The sequence below is a fragment of the Gossypium arboreum genome, chromosome 10 (genome assembly GCF_025698485.1).
Source record: "Gossypium arboreum isolate Shixiya-1 chromosome 10, ASM2569848v2, whole genome shotgun sequence".
In the NCBI taxonomy this organism is placed as follows: Eukaryota; Viridiplantae; Streptophyta; class Magnoliopsida; order Malvales; family Malvaceae; genus Gossypium; species Gossypium arboreum.
In genome coordinates, this window is record NC_069079.1 from 125106815 (window position 1) to 125124987 (window position 18173).

At 34.2% G+C, this 18173-nt stretch overlaps 1 protein-coding gene and 2 long non-coding RNA genes across 4 annotated transcripts; 2 read left to right on the forward strand and 1 right to left on the reverse strand.

Annotated features, from left to right (window-relative positions):
• Nucleotides 1-600: 600 nt before the first annotated feature.
• Nucleotides 601-3771, reverse strand: LOC128282277 (uncharacterized). The gene is made up of 3 exons (XR_008272498.1): nucleotides 3686-3771; nucleotides 1751-1938; nucleotides 601-1640 (listed from the first exon to the last, which is right to left on the reverse strand). It is a non-coding gene; the product is annotated as an uncharacterized LOC128282277 (long non-coding RNA).
• A 2942-nt stretch (nucleotides 3772-6713) lies between these two features.
• LOC128282278 (uncharacterized) lies at nucleotides 6714-8921 on the forward strand. Its single transcript, XR_008272499.1, has 2 exons — nucleotides 6714-6937; nucleotides 7853-8921. It is a non-coding gene; the product is annotated as an uncharacterized LOC128282278 (long non-coding RNA).
• A 3531-nt stretch (nucleotides 8922-12452) lies between these two features.
• On the forward strand, nucleotides 12453-17871 carry LOC108488192 (ankyrin repeat-containing protein BDA1-like). Of its 2 annotated transcripts, XR_008272500.1 has the most exons (3): nucleotides 12453-13934; nucleotides 14023-16055; nucleotides 16195-16713. XR_008272500.1 is itself a non-coding variant. In XM_053020434.1 (2 exons), exon 1 carries the CDS (start codon nucleotides 13346-13348, stop codon nucleotides 13856-13858), a length of 513 nt encoding a protein of 170 aa, XP_052876394.1. In that variant the 5' UTR covers nucleotides 12453-13345; the 3' UTR covers nucleotides 13859-13934; nucleotides 17588-17871. The 2 variants fall into 2 exon arrangements, 1 of the variants encoding a protein (XP_052876394.1); XM_053020434.1 differs by lacking the exons at nucleotides 14023-16055; nucleotides 16195-16713 and adding an exon at nucleotides 17588-17871.
• Nucleotides 17872-18173: the final 302 nt, after the last annotated feature.

Sequence of the window (18173 nt, forward strand, 5' to 3'; positions counted from 1 at the left end):
AATGCATGTGATGTGATACAATGCAAATGCATGAATGCAAAAGAAAAGGAGATGTTGATCTTGAATTCAATTCCATTAGAATAACTTTTCTAGAAAACAGATTTCTTTACAAGAAAATAGATTACATATGTGGTCTTGCCCTTCATAGTCCAAGTAAACATTGATCTTTTCTTCATGGTCGAATCCTGTAAATTCTCTAAAAGATGCCTTTACTAGCTCTTTGCTGCTTAATTTGAGCCTCGATCTCTTGCTCGCTTATCTCCATGATACTCATCAAAAAGTACCGGCTCTTGGATAATCTTCGTTGGCAATCAAGTCATGTATTCCTTCGTGGACTTCCGGCTTTCTCTCATCGTGCTCTTAGATAACCTTTGTTGGCTTGAATCTCTGGCAATCACATCATGTATTCCTCCATGGACTATCAGCTTTCTCTCATTGTTTATTTGGACTATATTCAGACGACCGCACTATAATCTACTTTATCAAGAAATTCGTTTCCTTATGACAAACTATTCTATTTAGGAATCAAATTTCAAATCAACACATTCTTTTCTTTGATGTAATGTAATGCAAATGCATGAATGCAAAAAGGTATCGATCTCGATTCAATCTCATTAATAAAACTTTATTTAGAAAAAGAATATCTTTACATATAAGTGGATTACAAATACGCTTTTGCCCTAATGCCCAAAGTTTTAAAACAAACTCTTAGCCACGATCTGATTGTATCTCATATTGGTGCTCAATATGTCAGCCTGTACCGCCAATGTCTGTAAATAATCAGCTACCTCCTAAGTTTGAGCTACGACCTCACTTGTGGGGTAATCCGTGCAGCTAGGGACACCTCCTCTGATACTTGTGAAATTATTCTGATTATCTTGAGAGAGAAAATGGTGAACAAGCAGGCATCACTGTTCCGCAGTATGCTGCCCTAAAATGATATCCTATATCCTCAATGCTTCTTGAGAGTTTTCAGATTTCTGCTCTCGCAGAGCATTGCTTGTATGGGTATCCTTGTAGCATAGCTAATCTCTACTTTAAAGGTCTTTAAATGATATGGTCTTCTTTAATCTCATTGTTTTGTGCCCATTTTGACAGACCATCAGGGCTTGCATTTCCATTGTCTCTGATAAGTGCAACATAGTAAACTCATTCTTGTTGTTTGGTAGCGGTCCTATAGTAAACGAGCTTTTTACCATTATAGGCAAAATTCTTTCCATCCAACTCATTTTTGTAGGCCTCATGCACTCTATCAATCACTTTCCTTCCAATACCCTTACCATCCACATGGCAACCATCTTCATATGAAAGAGAAATGCTATAATGGTAGAAGTGTCCATTAATACTCCCAAACTCACTTTGAATTGCTCATCTATCCTCCTATCAAGCAAATACTGCAAGTCCCCTTAGTTATTGTAGAACAACTATTTGGCTTTATTACTCCATTGATCCCATATTTCCTTTAACTCCTGGAGATTATTTTGCGCCATGCTGATGCGAGTGTAACCCCATAATTCTAATGTGTATCCTTCAGCGTTTCCTTTGACCATTTATGGACGTTAGCGTTGCCCTCCATTCTATCAAGAATCCGTTCTCCATAATAAAACTTTCTAACTTAGAAACTGACCGTGAATCGATACCTTTTAAATGCAAAATGACATGCACAAAAGAAAGAAAACAGTCAGTATCATATGATATTAATAAACATAAAAATAACCTAAGTATAATTCTATCTATATTGAGCTCTTACGGTTTTTCTATATGTGGTTTGTTTCTAAAGTTTGAGGTACCCGAACCAGCAGATTCCTCGATCCTCACCCATTATAGGCTCATTTGAATTGAGTTCAGTTCAAGGGAATACATTTCCCTATGGCTACACGGAGATGAAAATCTCACGAAACCATAGGTACGGATGTATCCCGAAAGTTATCCACTATCCTGCACGGAGGCGAAAACCTCACCAAGGCGTAGCTTCTCACTCCCACTTAAGGGTGTGACCACAACGGTCATGCAAATGCAATGCGTATCAGAATATAGCAACACATGCAATAATACAAACACATGTAATGCAAAGTGGATTAAATTTTAAAATTTTTAATTTCTGACATTAAGACAAGAGATAATCAATTACACGGCTTGACTCTCTTATTAGTCCCCAGCGGAGTCGCCAAGTTGTCGAAACCATTTTCAAATCAAGTTTTGGAAAATGGGAATCAACCTTTAAAAAATGAAAACGGGAGTCGCCACCAATCTTTTTAGGTGTGATTGGATCACCTTTAAAACATTTTGTTTTAAAATCATTAGTTTTGGTCCACGAAATAAAAGAACGGGTTCGGAGTCGATTACGCATTTGAGGAAGGATTAGCACCTCATAACGCCCAAAAATTGGTACCTAATTGATTATCAAATGTCTTTAATGTCGGAAATTTAAAAATTTTAAGATGTAACCCTCTTTAAAATACTTTGATTTTGAAAATTTGGGTTCACTCAGATCAAAACATTGACACTAAGTTAACCTTTTGGAAATCCCTATCTCAAACGACAAATCGCCACATCCAATAAGTTAGGACACAACGTTTTGAAATTCCAAGACAGTTGCTCGTATTTTGAAAATCTTAAAAACTTAGAAGGGTACTTGACTATTCGAACTCAACGAGAAAAGTTGCAACCCAATAAGTTAGGGCGATATTTTCTCAAGCTTTCAAATACTAAGCATTGCCTTTTTATTTTTATAAAACTTTTAAATATTGTTTTAAATGACCTTTTAGAGTGACAATTCTATATTACGAAACATAGATATTCAAATAGTGTATATTACAAAGTATTATAACACTTTATATAAATGCAATCACTATATAGAGGGTAAAATAGAATAATAAAAATAATCATGCTAAGCAAATAGGAATATACCCAAAAGAAAGTATAATAAATGTATTAATTATATACAATATATTATAAATAAAACATTAAATAATATAAAAACATGGTAAATATTAATGTGTAAAATATGTACGAGTAAAAATAGATGACATGCATAGCAAATGGATAAATAGAATCTACATAAAATATAAAATATACAATCCAATAATTTAATGTACACATGAATGGATTAATAAATGAAATGATGCATATAATACAATATATCAATGTACATATATAAAAATATGCATTTGAAAGTAAATTATAAAAGTCTAAGATATTACATAACATATGAAATACATAACATAACAATAATACATTAATTCTAAAGTAAAAACAAAGATTGTATAATAATAAAAAACATAAGTTTTTAAAATATATGTATAATATAAACAATTGATAAATAGAATGAGCATATAAAAAATATGATATTTAATAATAAATTTAAAATATAATATATAATAAAAATATATTTATAAGAATAATAATTATATAAAAAATATAAAATATATTGGTTTAGAAAAATAATGTATAAAATATCAAATATGTAAAAGAATTTATATTTAATGAAATGATTATATAATATATATACATGCATAGAAAATATATATTTGAAAATAAACTATATGTTAAATATTATGATATATAAAATACATAATCAAATGTATAAAAGATAGGAAAAATATACATATTTGAAAAATGAAGAAATTAAAATAAAAATAGGGTTGAAAAACTAAGATAGACGAAGAATAAAATAAGAACAAACCACAGAGAGTAAGAACGCAAGAGGGAGAGAAATTTGAGTGAATGCTTTCAAGAATTCTTATTGCTTCCCCAAAACTCAAGTCCTTTACAATGAAGGGAGAGGCCTCTATTTATAGTTGAGTCTCCCCAAATCCAACGGTACAGATCAATTACATCAACGGTTAAGATTAAAGGATATCTACAAATTAAATCTCCAAGATTACAAAATCATATCTAAGATTGCAGTCATATTTAAGATTGTATCATATCTAAGATTGCAATCATATCTAAGATTGTATCATATCTAAGATTGCATATCACATCTAAGATTGCATATCATTGAAGATTATATTTCCATATGAGTCAAGCTTGTAGATGGACCTTAAATCTTTTCAAGTAATGGGCCATTCCGATCGGGCCAAATTATATTTGTAATTCTGGACTGAACTTGGACTTCGTTTTTTTTTTTAGGTTTATTATTTTAAATACTGAAATGGGCCGGGAAAAAGTGAGTGTCTACATTAATATTACACATATTTATCTAATAATAAAATAAAAACCTATATAATTAATGAATAATAAAGTAGTATATTTTTATAATGAAGTAAAAGTAATGCAAGGTATAATATATGGTAAAATATATAGCATATAATATAATTTGTAAACAAAATATATAATAATATAAACCATATGATAAGTAATATAAAAATATAATAAAATGTATATAATGTAATGTATAATAAAAGGAAAAATACTATAAGGAATAATATATAATAAAATATGATATGGAATAAAATATAAATAAAATATGATGAAATAAAAATACTATCATATAAATAAGGATAATATATACTATTATTTAATAATAATCTTTTAAAAGTAAAATTTACACAATTAATGAATAATAATACATAATTTATAAAAAATAAAATAATATATGTAATAAAATATAGAATAAAATATAGAATAATAAAAATAATATGATGGATAATAAAAATAATATATAACTAATATATTATTTTAAAAATAAAGATATATAAGGTATTTAAAATAAATTAAATATATAAAAAGGATTAAAATTGAATTTAATTGAAGAATCTGGGGTTAATTGCAAAATAATAAAAAATTTGGACCTGATTAAAACACGCACTGAAAGTCGAGGGACTCATTGGGTAATTCAACCCTAATCCCAAAATGACACCGTTTTCAGAATAAGCCTTATAATGACCAGAGGGACTAAATTGAAACAAACATAAAAGGATAAGGTTAATTTAAAATAAAAATAAAATGCAATTATAAAATTAAAAAATACGAAAGGATCGATTGAGCAAATTGCCCATTTACCAAAAACACGTGGATCCTCCTCGGGTCATCGGGTCAACACGCGGATCCTCTGTTGAAACAATGTCGTTTTAGTGCTTATTGAACTAAGCCAAAACGACACCGTTTTTGTAATGCTATATATGTTAAAACTTAAGTCCAAAATTCATTTTGTTATTAGTTTTTAAAAAAAAACTCTAAAAACTCTCTAAAAGGGAGTAGAGGGCAGTCCTCTAGGCTCCGGTCTCCGTCGATCCGAGCCCCGGTCATCGGACTCACGTGCCTACGCACCATCGCTGACCCCGCCCCGTACGGCGGTCAGAAGCCAAAAAGTCTCAATTTTTAGACGCGATTTCAACGGTAAATTCGTTTTTTGATTTATTTTCATGGTATTTGCATGTATTTAGAGAAAAAATGAAAAGGTAAAGGTATATCACCTCTGTTTCTTCAATCGACTGGGATTTTCTTTTATTGTATCTCTGTATATAAAACGTACTTTACATCGTTTAATATCCGGCCTTTATAGGCATTATTACAATACAAATCTTTGGTATGTCTTTATTTGCTTGATTTCTTGCCATATACTATTCGTACTGTCTCTGTTTATTTCCTTTTGCAGGTAATGCCGGGGAATCTGGCGGTGAATACACTGGCGTTAACTCGTGCACTGATTATGGCGCAATATGGGGCCGAAGTCACGTCGTCGATGGAGGATGATGAAAAGTCACTGGAACGGCGCCCAAATGAAAGGTTGTGACCTTTGGTGTTCTTGCGGCACCTAAGTTTTCAGAAACCTTAGGCCTTTCCGTGTTCTGCTAACCATTTGGGCCATCCGGGCCTTGTATATTTTGGGCTAAGGGTGTATCGGGTTACAAAGGGATATAGGGTTTGGGAATTTGGGCTTATCAGGCCTGGAGGCCTGATTTATTGTAAATGGACTGTTTAAAATAAATAAACATTCATTTATTTTTTTGTTTTTTGGTTTTATTTATTCAATTATGGGCCCGGGCAGATTTGGGCTACTACAATCTTAAGAACTGAAATTGAATATTTAAATTTAAAAAGTAATAAAATTAATTCCTAAAATTAAAAATAAGGTGTAACGCCCCAATTTTCGGGAATCCTGTGAATGTTGGCATAGGTTTAATTATGTTAGTGGGCCTCTAGAAAGCCCAAGCTTAAGATAGAACCCGGCAATTTTAGTTAATTTTTGTTCCATAAGAAAAAGGGGGTGAAATGATGAAATAGGACCTATGTGAAAATGTTTGAAAATGCTATAGGCTAAATTGAAGTGGCCAAATAAATAGGAGTGCAAAATAGGAGGATTTGCATGACAAACCTCCCATTTTACATGAAGTGGCCAACCATCATGTTGTTGTAGACAAAATGTATACTTGATATCCATAATTTATGGTACAAATTGATACAAATTGATAATAGGTTAGGTAAATGTTCCATGATAATGGGTTAGGTAAATGTTTCATGATAATAGGTTAGGTAAATGTTCCATGATAATGGGTTAGGTAAATGTTTCATGATAATGGGTTAGGTAAATGTTTCATGATAATGGGTTAGGTAAATGTTTCATGATAATAGGTTAGGTAAATGTTCCATGATAATGGGTTAGGTAAATGTTTCATGATAATGGGTTAGGTAAATGTTTCATGATAATGGGTTAGGTAAATGTTTCATGATAATAGGTTAGGTAAATGTTCCATGATAATGGGTTAGGTAAATGTTTCATGATAATGGGTTAGATAAATGTTTCATGATAAGAATATCATGTCTTTTGTATTAAAGAATTAAATGGATGAAATATGAAGTTTTATTAAAAGAAAAGGGTGAAAAGAACAAATTTTTGTCCATCTTTGTTCATCATAGCTGAAAGTTAGAGAAGAGAAAGGAGAGGAGAAAGCTCTTGAGTATTCGGTCATTAGGAGGAGGAAAATTGAAGGTAAGTTCTTGGTACCTTGCTTCTATTTTGAGGTTCATGAGTTCTTCTTGATTCTACCTTAACTCTTGAAGTATATTTTGATTTTTAGTTGTGTTGTGAGCATTTGGTCATGAATTAAAATGAAGGAAATGGTTGTTGTTTCATGTTCTTTTGATGAAAAATGGAAGATATGTGAAGTTGAGCCAAACAAATGAGCATGCATGTGCCTTAGATGCTAAAGGAAAAATCGGCTAACATGTTGTGCTTTAAAATGATGAAATGGAGATTATACTTAAGTAAAATCATAGATATGTGATGATTGATTGGTGATATACATGTTTAAATAACAAGCATGCAAGGTATGTGTGAAAGAGTGATTTGGTAATAAATCTGCTTGGGACAGCAGCAGTAACGTGACTTTGGAAAATCACCATAAATTGTGGGAGAAGAATTAGAAGCTGAATAAATTATGTAATTAAAGCTTATTGAGTCTAGTTTCTAATGAAATAAACAAGAACATATTTTGAATTCTGTACAATGAGAAATTTGATTCGTAATGAAGAGTGGTCAGATTAGTCAAACAGTGAAACATGGGAAACTTTGAGAAAAATCTGGTATTGATTGGCTAAATCAAAAATTCTGAAAATTTTATGGATAGAAGATATATGAGTCTATTTTCAGGGAAAATTAATGGAACTTGATTTGGAGTTTCGTAGCTCCAGTTATAAATAATTTAGTGACTGTTGTTCAGGAAGACAGCTTGCAGTGAAATTATGATTATGTGGTAAACATTGACAAAAATTTGTTAATGAGTTGCTTATTGATTTCTTATAAGCTTACTATGATATGTAGGTGTGGTTGGCCGAATATTGTAAGGGGTTAATACGTAGTTTGTATTTGAATAGTTAGATTAACGTGTTAATAATCCAATTGTAGGTGGTTCGTGTGTGGATCTCGTCAACATATCGTCGCAAATAGGTGTGTAACTAACATCCTCTTTCTTAGTCTGGATCGGCAAAAGTCGAAAAGCTAAAATGCCGAAAACCGGTATTTTGTAGATTTGCGAGTGTGCGAATGCTCGTGAGGTAAATCGATTAATGTTTTTGGTAAACTGCAAAATTTGGATTGCAAAGTGCATGATTTCTGTGCCCTCGATATTTTTGGGCTTAATGGGCCAAAATTGGAATGATGGGCCAACGGGCCCAATTCGGTAAGAACCCTCGGTAGTGATTCTATTAGTACGTGAAAAGTAGGAATATGCATGAAAAACCCTAAAATAGATAAATTACTGAAATACCTTTAAAAGTAGAAAATTTACAGTTTTACCCCTAGAAGATAAATTACCGAAATACCCCTAGGGTTAAATTGACTTAAATGCATGTTTGACTGTTGTTATTTACTGTATGCCATGTTGTTATTATCTGATACATGGGACTGGGATATTGACGGAGGAAGTACTGAAAGTGGCTTGTCCACGTACTGGAGGCTTTGCCTCAATTTACTGTTAACTGAGCAGCAATGCTGCAACTGTGGAGTGTTGGGCTGGGTGGGTTGAGCTATTCCCACATGGAGTGTATGGCTGGTACGGGTGGAGTGTAGTGGTTGGTGGGTTGAGTAGTCTCCCCAAATGGGCTTGCATATGTTATTGATGTTGCATGTATTTTGAAATGGGCCTATGGGCCATACTGTTATCTGAATAAGGGGCTAAGGCCCAGTTTATTGTAATCTGAAAAGGGCTTTGGCCCAGTACCACTGTTACCCAAATGGGCTTGCATATGTTATTGATGTTGCATGTATTTTGAAATGGGCCTATGGGCCATACTGTTATTTGAATAAGGGGCTAAGGCCCAGTTTATTGTAATCTGAAAAGGGCTTTGGCCTAGTACCACTGTTACCTGAATGGGCTTAGGCCCAATAGGCTTGAGCTGACTTGGGCTTTTAATGGGTTTTCCTTACACACTGAGTTTCCCCAAACTCACCCCTTTTATTTTCATCCATACAGTAATCCCCAACCATAGTGGGCTTGGAGTCGTGAGGGAATTGAGTGGCCACCGCTTCGAAAGTTTGATTTTCTTCAGTAAACCGGACATCCTTTTATTTACGTTTGAAGTTTTGGGTTTTTAAATGTAATAAGGCCGCTTAATTATTTTTGATGGTTTTAGTATGTATTACTAAGATAGGTATTACTTATTTTAAATGTTGAAATTGGATAGCTTTAGGGCGCGTTTTCAAAAACAACAATTGATTTCAAAATAACACGACAACAAGCAAAGCTTCCGCAATGAAAGTATTTTCCAAAAATAATTGCTTTTCGTAAAAATGACTTAATCAAATCGGTTTCCTAGAAATATCCATGACGTTAAGGTGTGGCAATGGCGGTATGCATGTCTAGGATTGGATCCGAAGGGAGCTTGGTACTTAAGCAGTCCGATGGACTCACCACCTCTTTTCCGGTTTCCTACCTGGTGCACAACTTCCATTCACTTTAACCCTTAATGAATTAATCTTTTGAACATCAAGTACGATTTTCTGGACTTAGAATGGAAATTTTTTTTTACGTTTTTGATGTGGCATGCCGGATCTGGCCATAACTTCTGGGCCGGGTTTGGGGTGCTACATAAGGAACTAAGAAAATATATAAAGATTTAGAATATATTTTTTATTTAATAATTTTACACAAACAAATTATATATTAACCAGCTGGAGGAAACATTTTTTATTTCTTTAAAAAGAGTGTTGAATTTATTTCAAGCCTTAGAAAAAACAAGCAAAAACAAAATAAATTGGAAAGAAGGGACCAACTTGTCACTAGATAACAATTCTACGTTGGATTTGACCCATGAGGTTCCGATCCACAATGGGCAAAACGGTGAGAGTTGTCCAATTGTGTCGTCCTTGCTAACCAATCGCCTGCCTAACATAATTACAAATAGGAATACAATGCAACAGGTTTGTGGTGTCTGTGATTTGTAAAAAAACATAGGGATGTGCAATGCATATGAAGCAGAATTCTAGAACATTCTGACTGGTATTGATCAGCCTTAGAAGTTTGGATGTCGAGATATTTTGTTAGAAATAGATTGTTTGGAAGTGCTACACCATATCCAGAATCACATGTTGTTAATGCGGTTTGAGATTTGTTAAGCCGTGATTGGGATACCAACTTAAAACATGTGCATCGAGATTGCAATAGGCTGGCTGATTGTTTAGCAAAGGCTGCAGAAAGAATGGGCATTGGCATTCATTGTTGGTCTCAACCTCTTGATTTTGCTCTAAATGCAATGCATGAAGATCTTAACGATTTATCTACTACTAGACTAATTGTTATGTTATTTCACCAAAGAATGATTCGAATAACGTCTTGACTTAGTAAAATTGAACATGAGTAAAATCTAATAGCAACTTAAAAGTCGAAGCAACTCTAGAGTTTTGATCCCCTTTTGGTTCTTTAACCAACCATTCTCACACCTAATTATAATTTCAATACAGTAAAAGTATGTGATTGAGTTGAAGGGATGGTGGTTAATTGACATAACCTGTAGAAAGTGCAAATTGGTTAAAAGTAAATCAAGTATTAAAATTAAAAATTTATGGAAGAAATTCTAGTATTATATATTGATTTTTCATGAAGCTTAAAGCTATTTGAAGCAAAGATAAAATTAATGTGCATAGGCTTAACAAAATATCTATCATCTTGCATTGTTATTTCATCCTAACCTCTTCCCTTATAACTTCATCTTTTTTTTTTTTCTGTTCGACTTTATCCAAAGTCTCAAGAAATTCCTCCTCATCCTTTTTAACTTCAACGAAACTTTCTAGGGAAGGAAGCTCTATCGTGAATGACTTTGGTTCTAGTCAAACTAAAACATAGTTTATTATTATTATTATTATTTAGGTTTTTCAACTATTTATGCGTCAAACTTTTAGGCCATTTTGGACATCTTCCTAATGTTTTTGGGCTTCAATTTGTGAAATAAATTTAGATAGATCTTTTAAGTCACATCAACATTTCATTAATAATTTAACAAATGAGTAATAAAATTATATAGGGTTAATGTGCAAATTTGTCATTATACTTCACTTTAATTGATATTTGATATTTGATATTGAATTTTATTGTTTCACTTTAATTTAATTGAATTTTTCCACTAAAGTTAGATTTTTTTATTTTTCTATTCAATTTAAATTTAAAATAATTTGAAGGGTAAATTCAATAAAAATAGTTTTATATTTTACTTTAATATTTAATAATAAGTTAATTAATATAATATTAAATTTAAATAAAATGGTTTTTTATAGAATAAATTTATTTTTCTCTTTTATGATATATGGACTCATTAAAAATAGAATTTCTAATTTAATTTATTAATTTTAATATTTATAAGTTAAATTATTGTTAACTATTAAAATAAAATATTTGAAAGAATTTTTCTTAATATATAATGTTTTAAAGTCATCAAATTAATATTGAGTGGTAAAATTAATTAAAAATTTTAATTTGGTGAAAATTTTAGTAAAATTGAAATTTTATAGTAAAATTCATTTACATAATAGTTGATTGATAAATTTACACAAAATTTGAAAATATAACTCTGAATATAAATGAAAACAGAGTATAGTGGCAAAGGTCAATATTCATTTGTAGTAAGATGGCAAATTTACGCTTTAACCCAAAAATTTAATGTTGATAACATTGTTGACGAAATTGAAAATTGTTAAAGTCGGATTACAAAATCAAAAACACACTAATACTTAGATGACCAAGTATAAAGTTTACCCTAAAGAAAAAAGAGTTAATCCATTTTTTGGGGGGCCCAACTTAGCAATGGTTCACATATGGACTGAATTTTTTTTTCAAGTTAATTTATGAATTTAACAATTGTTGTTACATTAGGGCTTGAATATTTTTTAAATACAAGTTAATCCCTAAACTTGACAATTATTTTTATATTGGAGCTTAAACTGTTTTCGAGCTGTAACTTGTTTTTTCAAGGAAATATTAGGAAGTAACTTGAATAAAAAAAAATTCAAGCTCCTAATATGAGAACAATGATCAAATCTAAGAGCTAACATATACTAAATAAAATTTTCTTTCATCATTCCTTTTAGTACCACTCCTGCTTGCTTTTGTATGGTCTAAGATTTTGTACTTTGAAATTCCCTCCTACCTTTAAATATGTTTATTTTCTCAAATTAGTGTGTTTTTATCATTTATAAAATCAACCTTTACATTTAATGTGTATTTTATATGGAGTGGATACCTTCTTTCTATGGCTTTAGTACTTGGAAATTTCCTTGGACTTGGAAATTTGTTTCCTCAAACTAGAGTTTTCAATTCATGTATAAATTGTGGTTAGCTACCTGTGTTTTTGCAAAATGTAGGTTCTAATTCCTTTTCTATGTTGTCTTCTGGTTCTTTCTTCTTTGTGTTGTGTTGCAAATTTCATCAGCTTTCAGTAATCTGAAACTTTACTGCATAATTTATTACCCAAAAACAAAAAAGGTACGGATGAGAGGATGATAGAGGCTGCACAAAGATGAGATATTAATGTCTTGTATGAGTTAATTAAGAATGATCCATATGTTTTACAGCTTATTGATTGTGTGCCTTTTCTTCATACTCCAGTGCATGTCGCAGCCTCTGCAGGGCAAATTGAGTTTCTGATGGAGATGATCAGCTGAAAGCCGTGGTTTGCAAGAAAGCTAAACCAAGATGGCTTTAGCCCCATGCACTTAGCTTAGCAAAATGATAGAACTCAAGCAGTGGTTCGAATCCTCAGGTTTGACAAAATCCTTGTTTGTGTCAGAGGGAGGGCGGGCCTCACTCCTGTGCACCATGTGGTTCAAATTGGAAACTTCATTCTTTTTTTAGTTTTCAGTCCCCCCGCAATGGACATTTTGGAACAAGATGATTGGACATTTGAACCCTCCTCGTTTTGGTTTGACAACACTTTGACCTTTTGGGCAGCACGTGTTAATCATAGTCCACTAAATCATTCTGTCATCACTCCCTTTACCACTCATTTAGCTTGTCTTTTGTTTGGTCTATGATTTCCTACTTCGAAATTTCCCTAGACCTTTCGAGACGTTTTATTTTCTCAAATTAGTGTGTTTTACTCACCTATAAAATCAAAATATTTAATCCACTTGAGTTGCATTTGATTTGGACTGGATGTGTATTTTCTATGGCTTTGGAGTACTTAGAAGTTTCCTTCGACTTTGGATGAAATTTGTTTTTTTAGACAAGAGTGTTCGAATCAAGTATAAATTTTGGTCAGATTCCTGTGTTTTTGCAAAATATAAGTTTTATTTCCTTTCCTACATTCTCTTCTGGTTCTTTTTTCTGTGTTTTGCTGCAAATTTCCTTAGTTTTCAATTTTCAATTATCTGAAAATTTACTGCCTAATTTATTACCCTCCAAAAAAAGCTATGGATGAGACGATGATACAGGCCGCCCAAACAGGAGATATTAACCTCTTGTATGAGTTGATTCTGCGTGATCCATACGTTTTAGAGCGTATTGATGCTGTGCCTTTTTCTCATACTCCATTGCATGTAGCAGCTTCTGCTGGGCATATTGAGTTTATGATGGAGATGATCAAATTAAAGCCAACGTTTGCAAGAAAGCTAAACCAAGGTGGGTTTAGCCTCATGCACTTGGCTCTGCAAAATGACAGAACTCAAGCAGTGCTTCTACTTCTCAGGTTTGATGAAGGCCTTGTTCGTGTCAAAGGGAGGGGGGACCTCACTCCTCTGCATCATGTGGTTCAAACTGGAAATGTTGATCTTTTGATCAAGTTACTTAAGGTTTGTCCGGAGGCTATTGCAGATGTGACTGTTCGAGATGAGACGGTATTCCATCTTGCTGTGAAAAAAAACATGTTTGAAGCTTTCCAAGTCTTGGTGGGGTGGCTTATAAGAAGCCGCCATGAGTCTGCCTAACGTTGGGAGACAGAACTACTGAGTTGGCCAGACATTGATGGCAACACTGTTTGTAGCTATCAGAAACAGACCACGGGTATATGCTAATTTTTGTCATTAAGTCAGTTATTGATAAGTATGTATGTATGATAAAAGGGTTACTTATATGAATATTTTATTAACAGGTGGTAAAAGTATTGCTGGAATGTTAAACTATAGCATAGAAGAACTAAAGGAAACAAAGATGATCAAGAAGAATACATCATTTTTTCATATCTGACTTCTGAATACAACTGCTATTTAATAGAGAATAGGAGCCAACTGCACTAACAGCTAACTGCTAACAGACTTAACAGTCAATAACAGTCTACCTAACTTTTGCTTGTAAAACACAATCATCACTGGACAAAACTCGAAGAGCGTGGCGAAAGGTTGCAAACTATTTGGGCGTGATGGGCTTGGTGAGGACATCCGCAATTTGTTTGTCAGATGGAACAAAATTGACCTGCAGTGTTTCATCAATGACTTTCTCTCGAACAAAATGATGATCAATCTCCACGTGCTTAACTCTGGCATGATGTGTGGGATTTGCAGCCATTGAAACAGCAGAGGTGTTATCGCACTAGATCATTAAGAGGTTGAGAAAGAGGCATGCCGAGCTCATCTAACAGCTGCTTGACCCACAGTAGCTCAGACACAGAATTGGCTAAGCTTCGATATTCAGCTTTTGACGAAGACCTGGATACAACTGGTTGCTTCTTAGAGCACCAAGCAATAGGATTTGCCCCTAAGAACACAACATTGCTAGTGGTGGAACGCCGATCTTCGACTGAGGAAGCCCAGTCAGCATCAGAATAGTAGACTAAGGCAAACGGACCCTTAGAGAGATATAGTCAATGATCTATTGTTCGAAGGAGATACCTCAACACACGTTTGACAGCCTTCCAATGTAACTCACTTGGAGAATTCATATATTGGCTAAGTTTATTAACACAAAAAGACAAGTCAGGGCGTGTGATGCAAACATATTGAAGCATACCAACAGCACTGTGATAACGATGCCCATCAGCAAACGAGGGACTGTCATCAGAAGCAACTAGCTTAGAAGTATAGTTTTGCAAGGATGACCTAACCTAGCATGCCAAACATTTAAAGGAACATTTGAGCTTGTAGTAAAACATTGAGCTGAGGCAGAGGGCAATCCAATGTGAGATGAGCCACGTAAATCTAGCTTGTATAGACCATGATGAACAGATCCTTGAAGAAGCACCTCCTTGGTGTTTAGATCATGCACCTGACACTGTGTAGGAAGAAATTCAAAGATCACCTGATTCTCTTTTGTGAACTTGGATACAGACAACAGATTCTTTGTTATACCAGGTACAAAGAGTAAAGATCTTATGTATAACGGTCTTGTACGAGTGAGCAAAGAAGACTGACCAGTAGATAAAACAGGAAGTGTAGCACCATTTCCAACATACACCTTACCTGGGCCGTTGTAGGAAGTGCTCTTACCCATTGAAGAAGGCGAATAAGTAAGGTGATGTGTAGCCCTAGAATCCGGATACCAAGCATTTTCACTAACAACTTCTGAAGTTGCAATGAGAGCTTGAGAAGGAGACATCGAAGTAGCCACACTAGCAGACTGTGAAGCATTGACTAGAAACGAATTGGGCCAAGTAGGCACTGGAACAGGTAGAAAATACCAGCCTGGTTGAGAGACAGGAGCAGAAGTTGAGGTTGGCACAGAGGATGAATTAGGCCAAGGCACCATGTGAGTCCCCGAACCATACATACAAACATTGGCATGTGGTTGTGGAGGAGGTTTGTAGCCTGCACTTTTGTACGAAGCATTAAATCGATAGTAGCAGCGATCCACTAGATGACCCTGCTTACCACATAACTGACATTGAAATCGCAAACCGGACGAGCGACCACGTCCACGACCTCAAGTGTTGGAGGGAGACCGATAAGCTGGTGAAGAAGTAGTTAAATCAGCAGACTGATGAGTCACTATGTTGGCGGAGCTAGGAACCTCAGTCATGAGAACCTGGTGACGAACTTCAGCATCAAGCAGCATAGTAGTTACACCCTGAGCATTGTACAGAACTGGATTGGCGGTGATGATCGTGATGATCAACTCATATTTGGACGGCAAGCCATTGAGAATGGCAGTGACATGCTCATGATCACTAATGGCCTCTCCACAACTGGCAAGGTTATCACAATACCCTTTTATCTTCATCAAGAAATATTTCATAGACAAATCACCCTTACGCTGAGAATGTAGGGCACGCCTATAAAACATTAACCTAGATGTAGTTTTGCTGCCGTAAAAACTAATAATAGCGTTCCAGATTTGAGCAGAAGTATCCATACCAATAAGATGAGGAAGGACAGCTTGACTGACGGAAGACAGGAGCCATAAAGCAAGCGCACTGTCTTGCTGTTCAAACTTAGCAAACTCAAGATTCTCCTGGAGAACACCATCAGCATCCGGAACAAGCAAAGGAGGAGGAACAGTACGTGTATCCAAGAACTATTGAAGTTTGTATGTCTTGATTGCCAAGAGAACCTACTGACGCCATAACAAGAAATTAGTGTCATCAAGAAGAACACCTATTTTCTTGGTAGTAAAGAACCGGCTATCAACAACTCCATCAACAAGAGTAGAGGACATCGGAACGCGCAGCTGACAGACTGGAAGGAATAGACACAAAGAGAAAAAGAAGAAAAACAAAACTCCAGGAATCAATGGCTAGCCGATACCATGTTAAACTATAGCATAGAAGAACTAAAGGAAACAAAGATGATCAAGAAGAATACACCATTTTTTCATATCTGACTTCTGAATACAATTGCTATTTAATAGAGAACAGGAGCCAACTGCACTAACAGCTAACTGCTAACAGACTTAACAGCCTATAACAGTCTAACTAACTTATTAGTTATACTAACGTGGAACACATGCGGCAAAACCAAATCAATGCCAAAAATTTGGAGGGATTGACAGCACTAGATATCCAATCACAATACCCATGGAATGAAAGGCAAGCAGATAGGATTATAGATATGCTAAGCAAAGCTCGAGGTTTGAGTGGTTCCTCTTCCTCGCTTCCCAATACCTCCATCTCTTCATTCCACATCGAATCTTTAAAAGACAAGATTCCACGGTCTCAAAAATGGGCAACAAGAGCAGGTCGAGGAAAGAAGGGTATGGCACATGAGATGCGCAACACATTTCTAGTAGTGACGGTACTAATTATAACAAGCACTTACGAAGCCTCTTTAAGCCCTCCAAAGAACCTGATGACAGTCCATCCACTAAATACCAAGTCTCTTCAAGTCAAGATGAGCCTCTAAATTCCCACAATTTTTTGCATAAAACCGAAATCAATTCTGCACCCATACGCCGTCCCTCCGTAATGGACGTTTCCAAAGAAGATGATTGGACATTTGAAACCCCTCGTTTTGGTTTTACAACACTTTGACATTCTGGGCAGCAGTGTTTTTAACAGCACTTCTCCTACCACCTCATTCATTCTCTTCCTTGATTCTTCTAACACTTGCCTTATTTGGGAGATCTTACATGAATTTATTTGATGTTTCCTCATGGTCATGGGAACATTCATTCGAGTTTTCCAATAAAAACACACACTTATTATATGATGTAGCCTCCGTTTGTAATATTAGTTTCTCAATATTGTTGGTTTTCCTGGTAGAATACCAGACCATGTTTTATGTTTGCAGGAGAGTAAACATTCCCAAACCAAAATTCTTCTTCCTCGTATTGATCGTCGACATTGGCTACATGGTTTTTATGTATGGCCCAGTTTAGTGGGTCCGTCTAATCTAGACCCCGAAACCGTAACGAAGTTTTCGGGTTTGTATTGGTGATGGTCATCGACAAATAAAATCAAGTTCATTCCATTGGTAAGGAAGTTCATCTTAAGTTTAGATTAAGTAGTTTATGTTATTTTTTTTTAAAGATGGTGTGTTAATATTATTTTATAATTCTAATTAGTATAACATATATTATTAATGGTTAAATTTTTTAATACGTATTGTGTTATTTAAGTTTTGAGAAAAATTAATAAAGTAATTAAGGGAGGATTGAGCTGGGAATGAATTCTTTTAAATTTATACAGACTAAATTTGGATGGGATAAAATGGAAAGTACATATTTTGGGTCAAGTTGGGCCTAGGCAAAGAGGGTATCCACAAATACTTTGTTAAATGGGTGTCACAAAAATTTTAATCATCATTTTAAAGAGGAGGATGTCAATTGAACTCATGTTCTCTTATATTTGCAACAATATTGAATATTCAATTGACC

What these genes read in the sequence shown, in the direction of transcription:
- LOC108488192 (XM_053020434.1), top strand. Translation starts at nt 13,346, where the DNA reads ATGGATGAGACGATGATACAGGCCGCCCAAACAGGAGATATTAACCTC.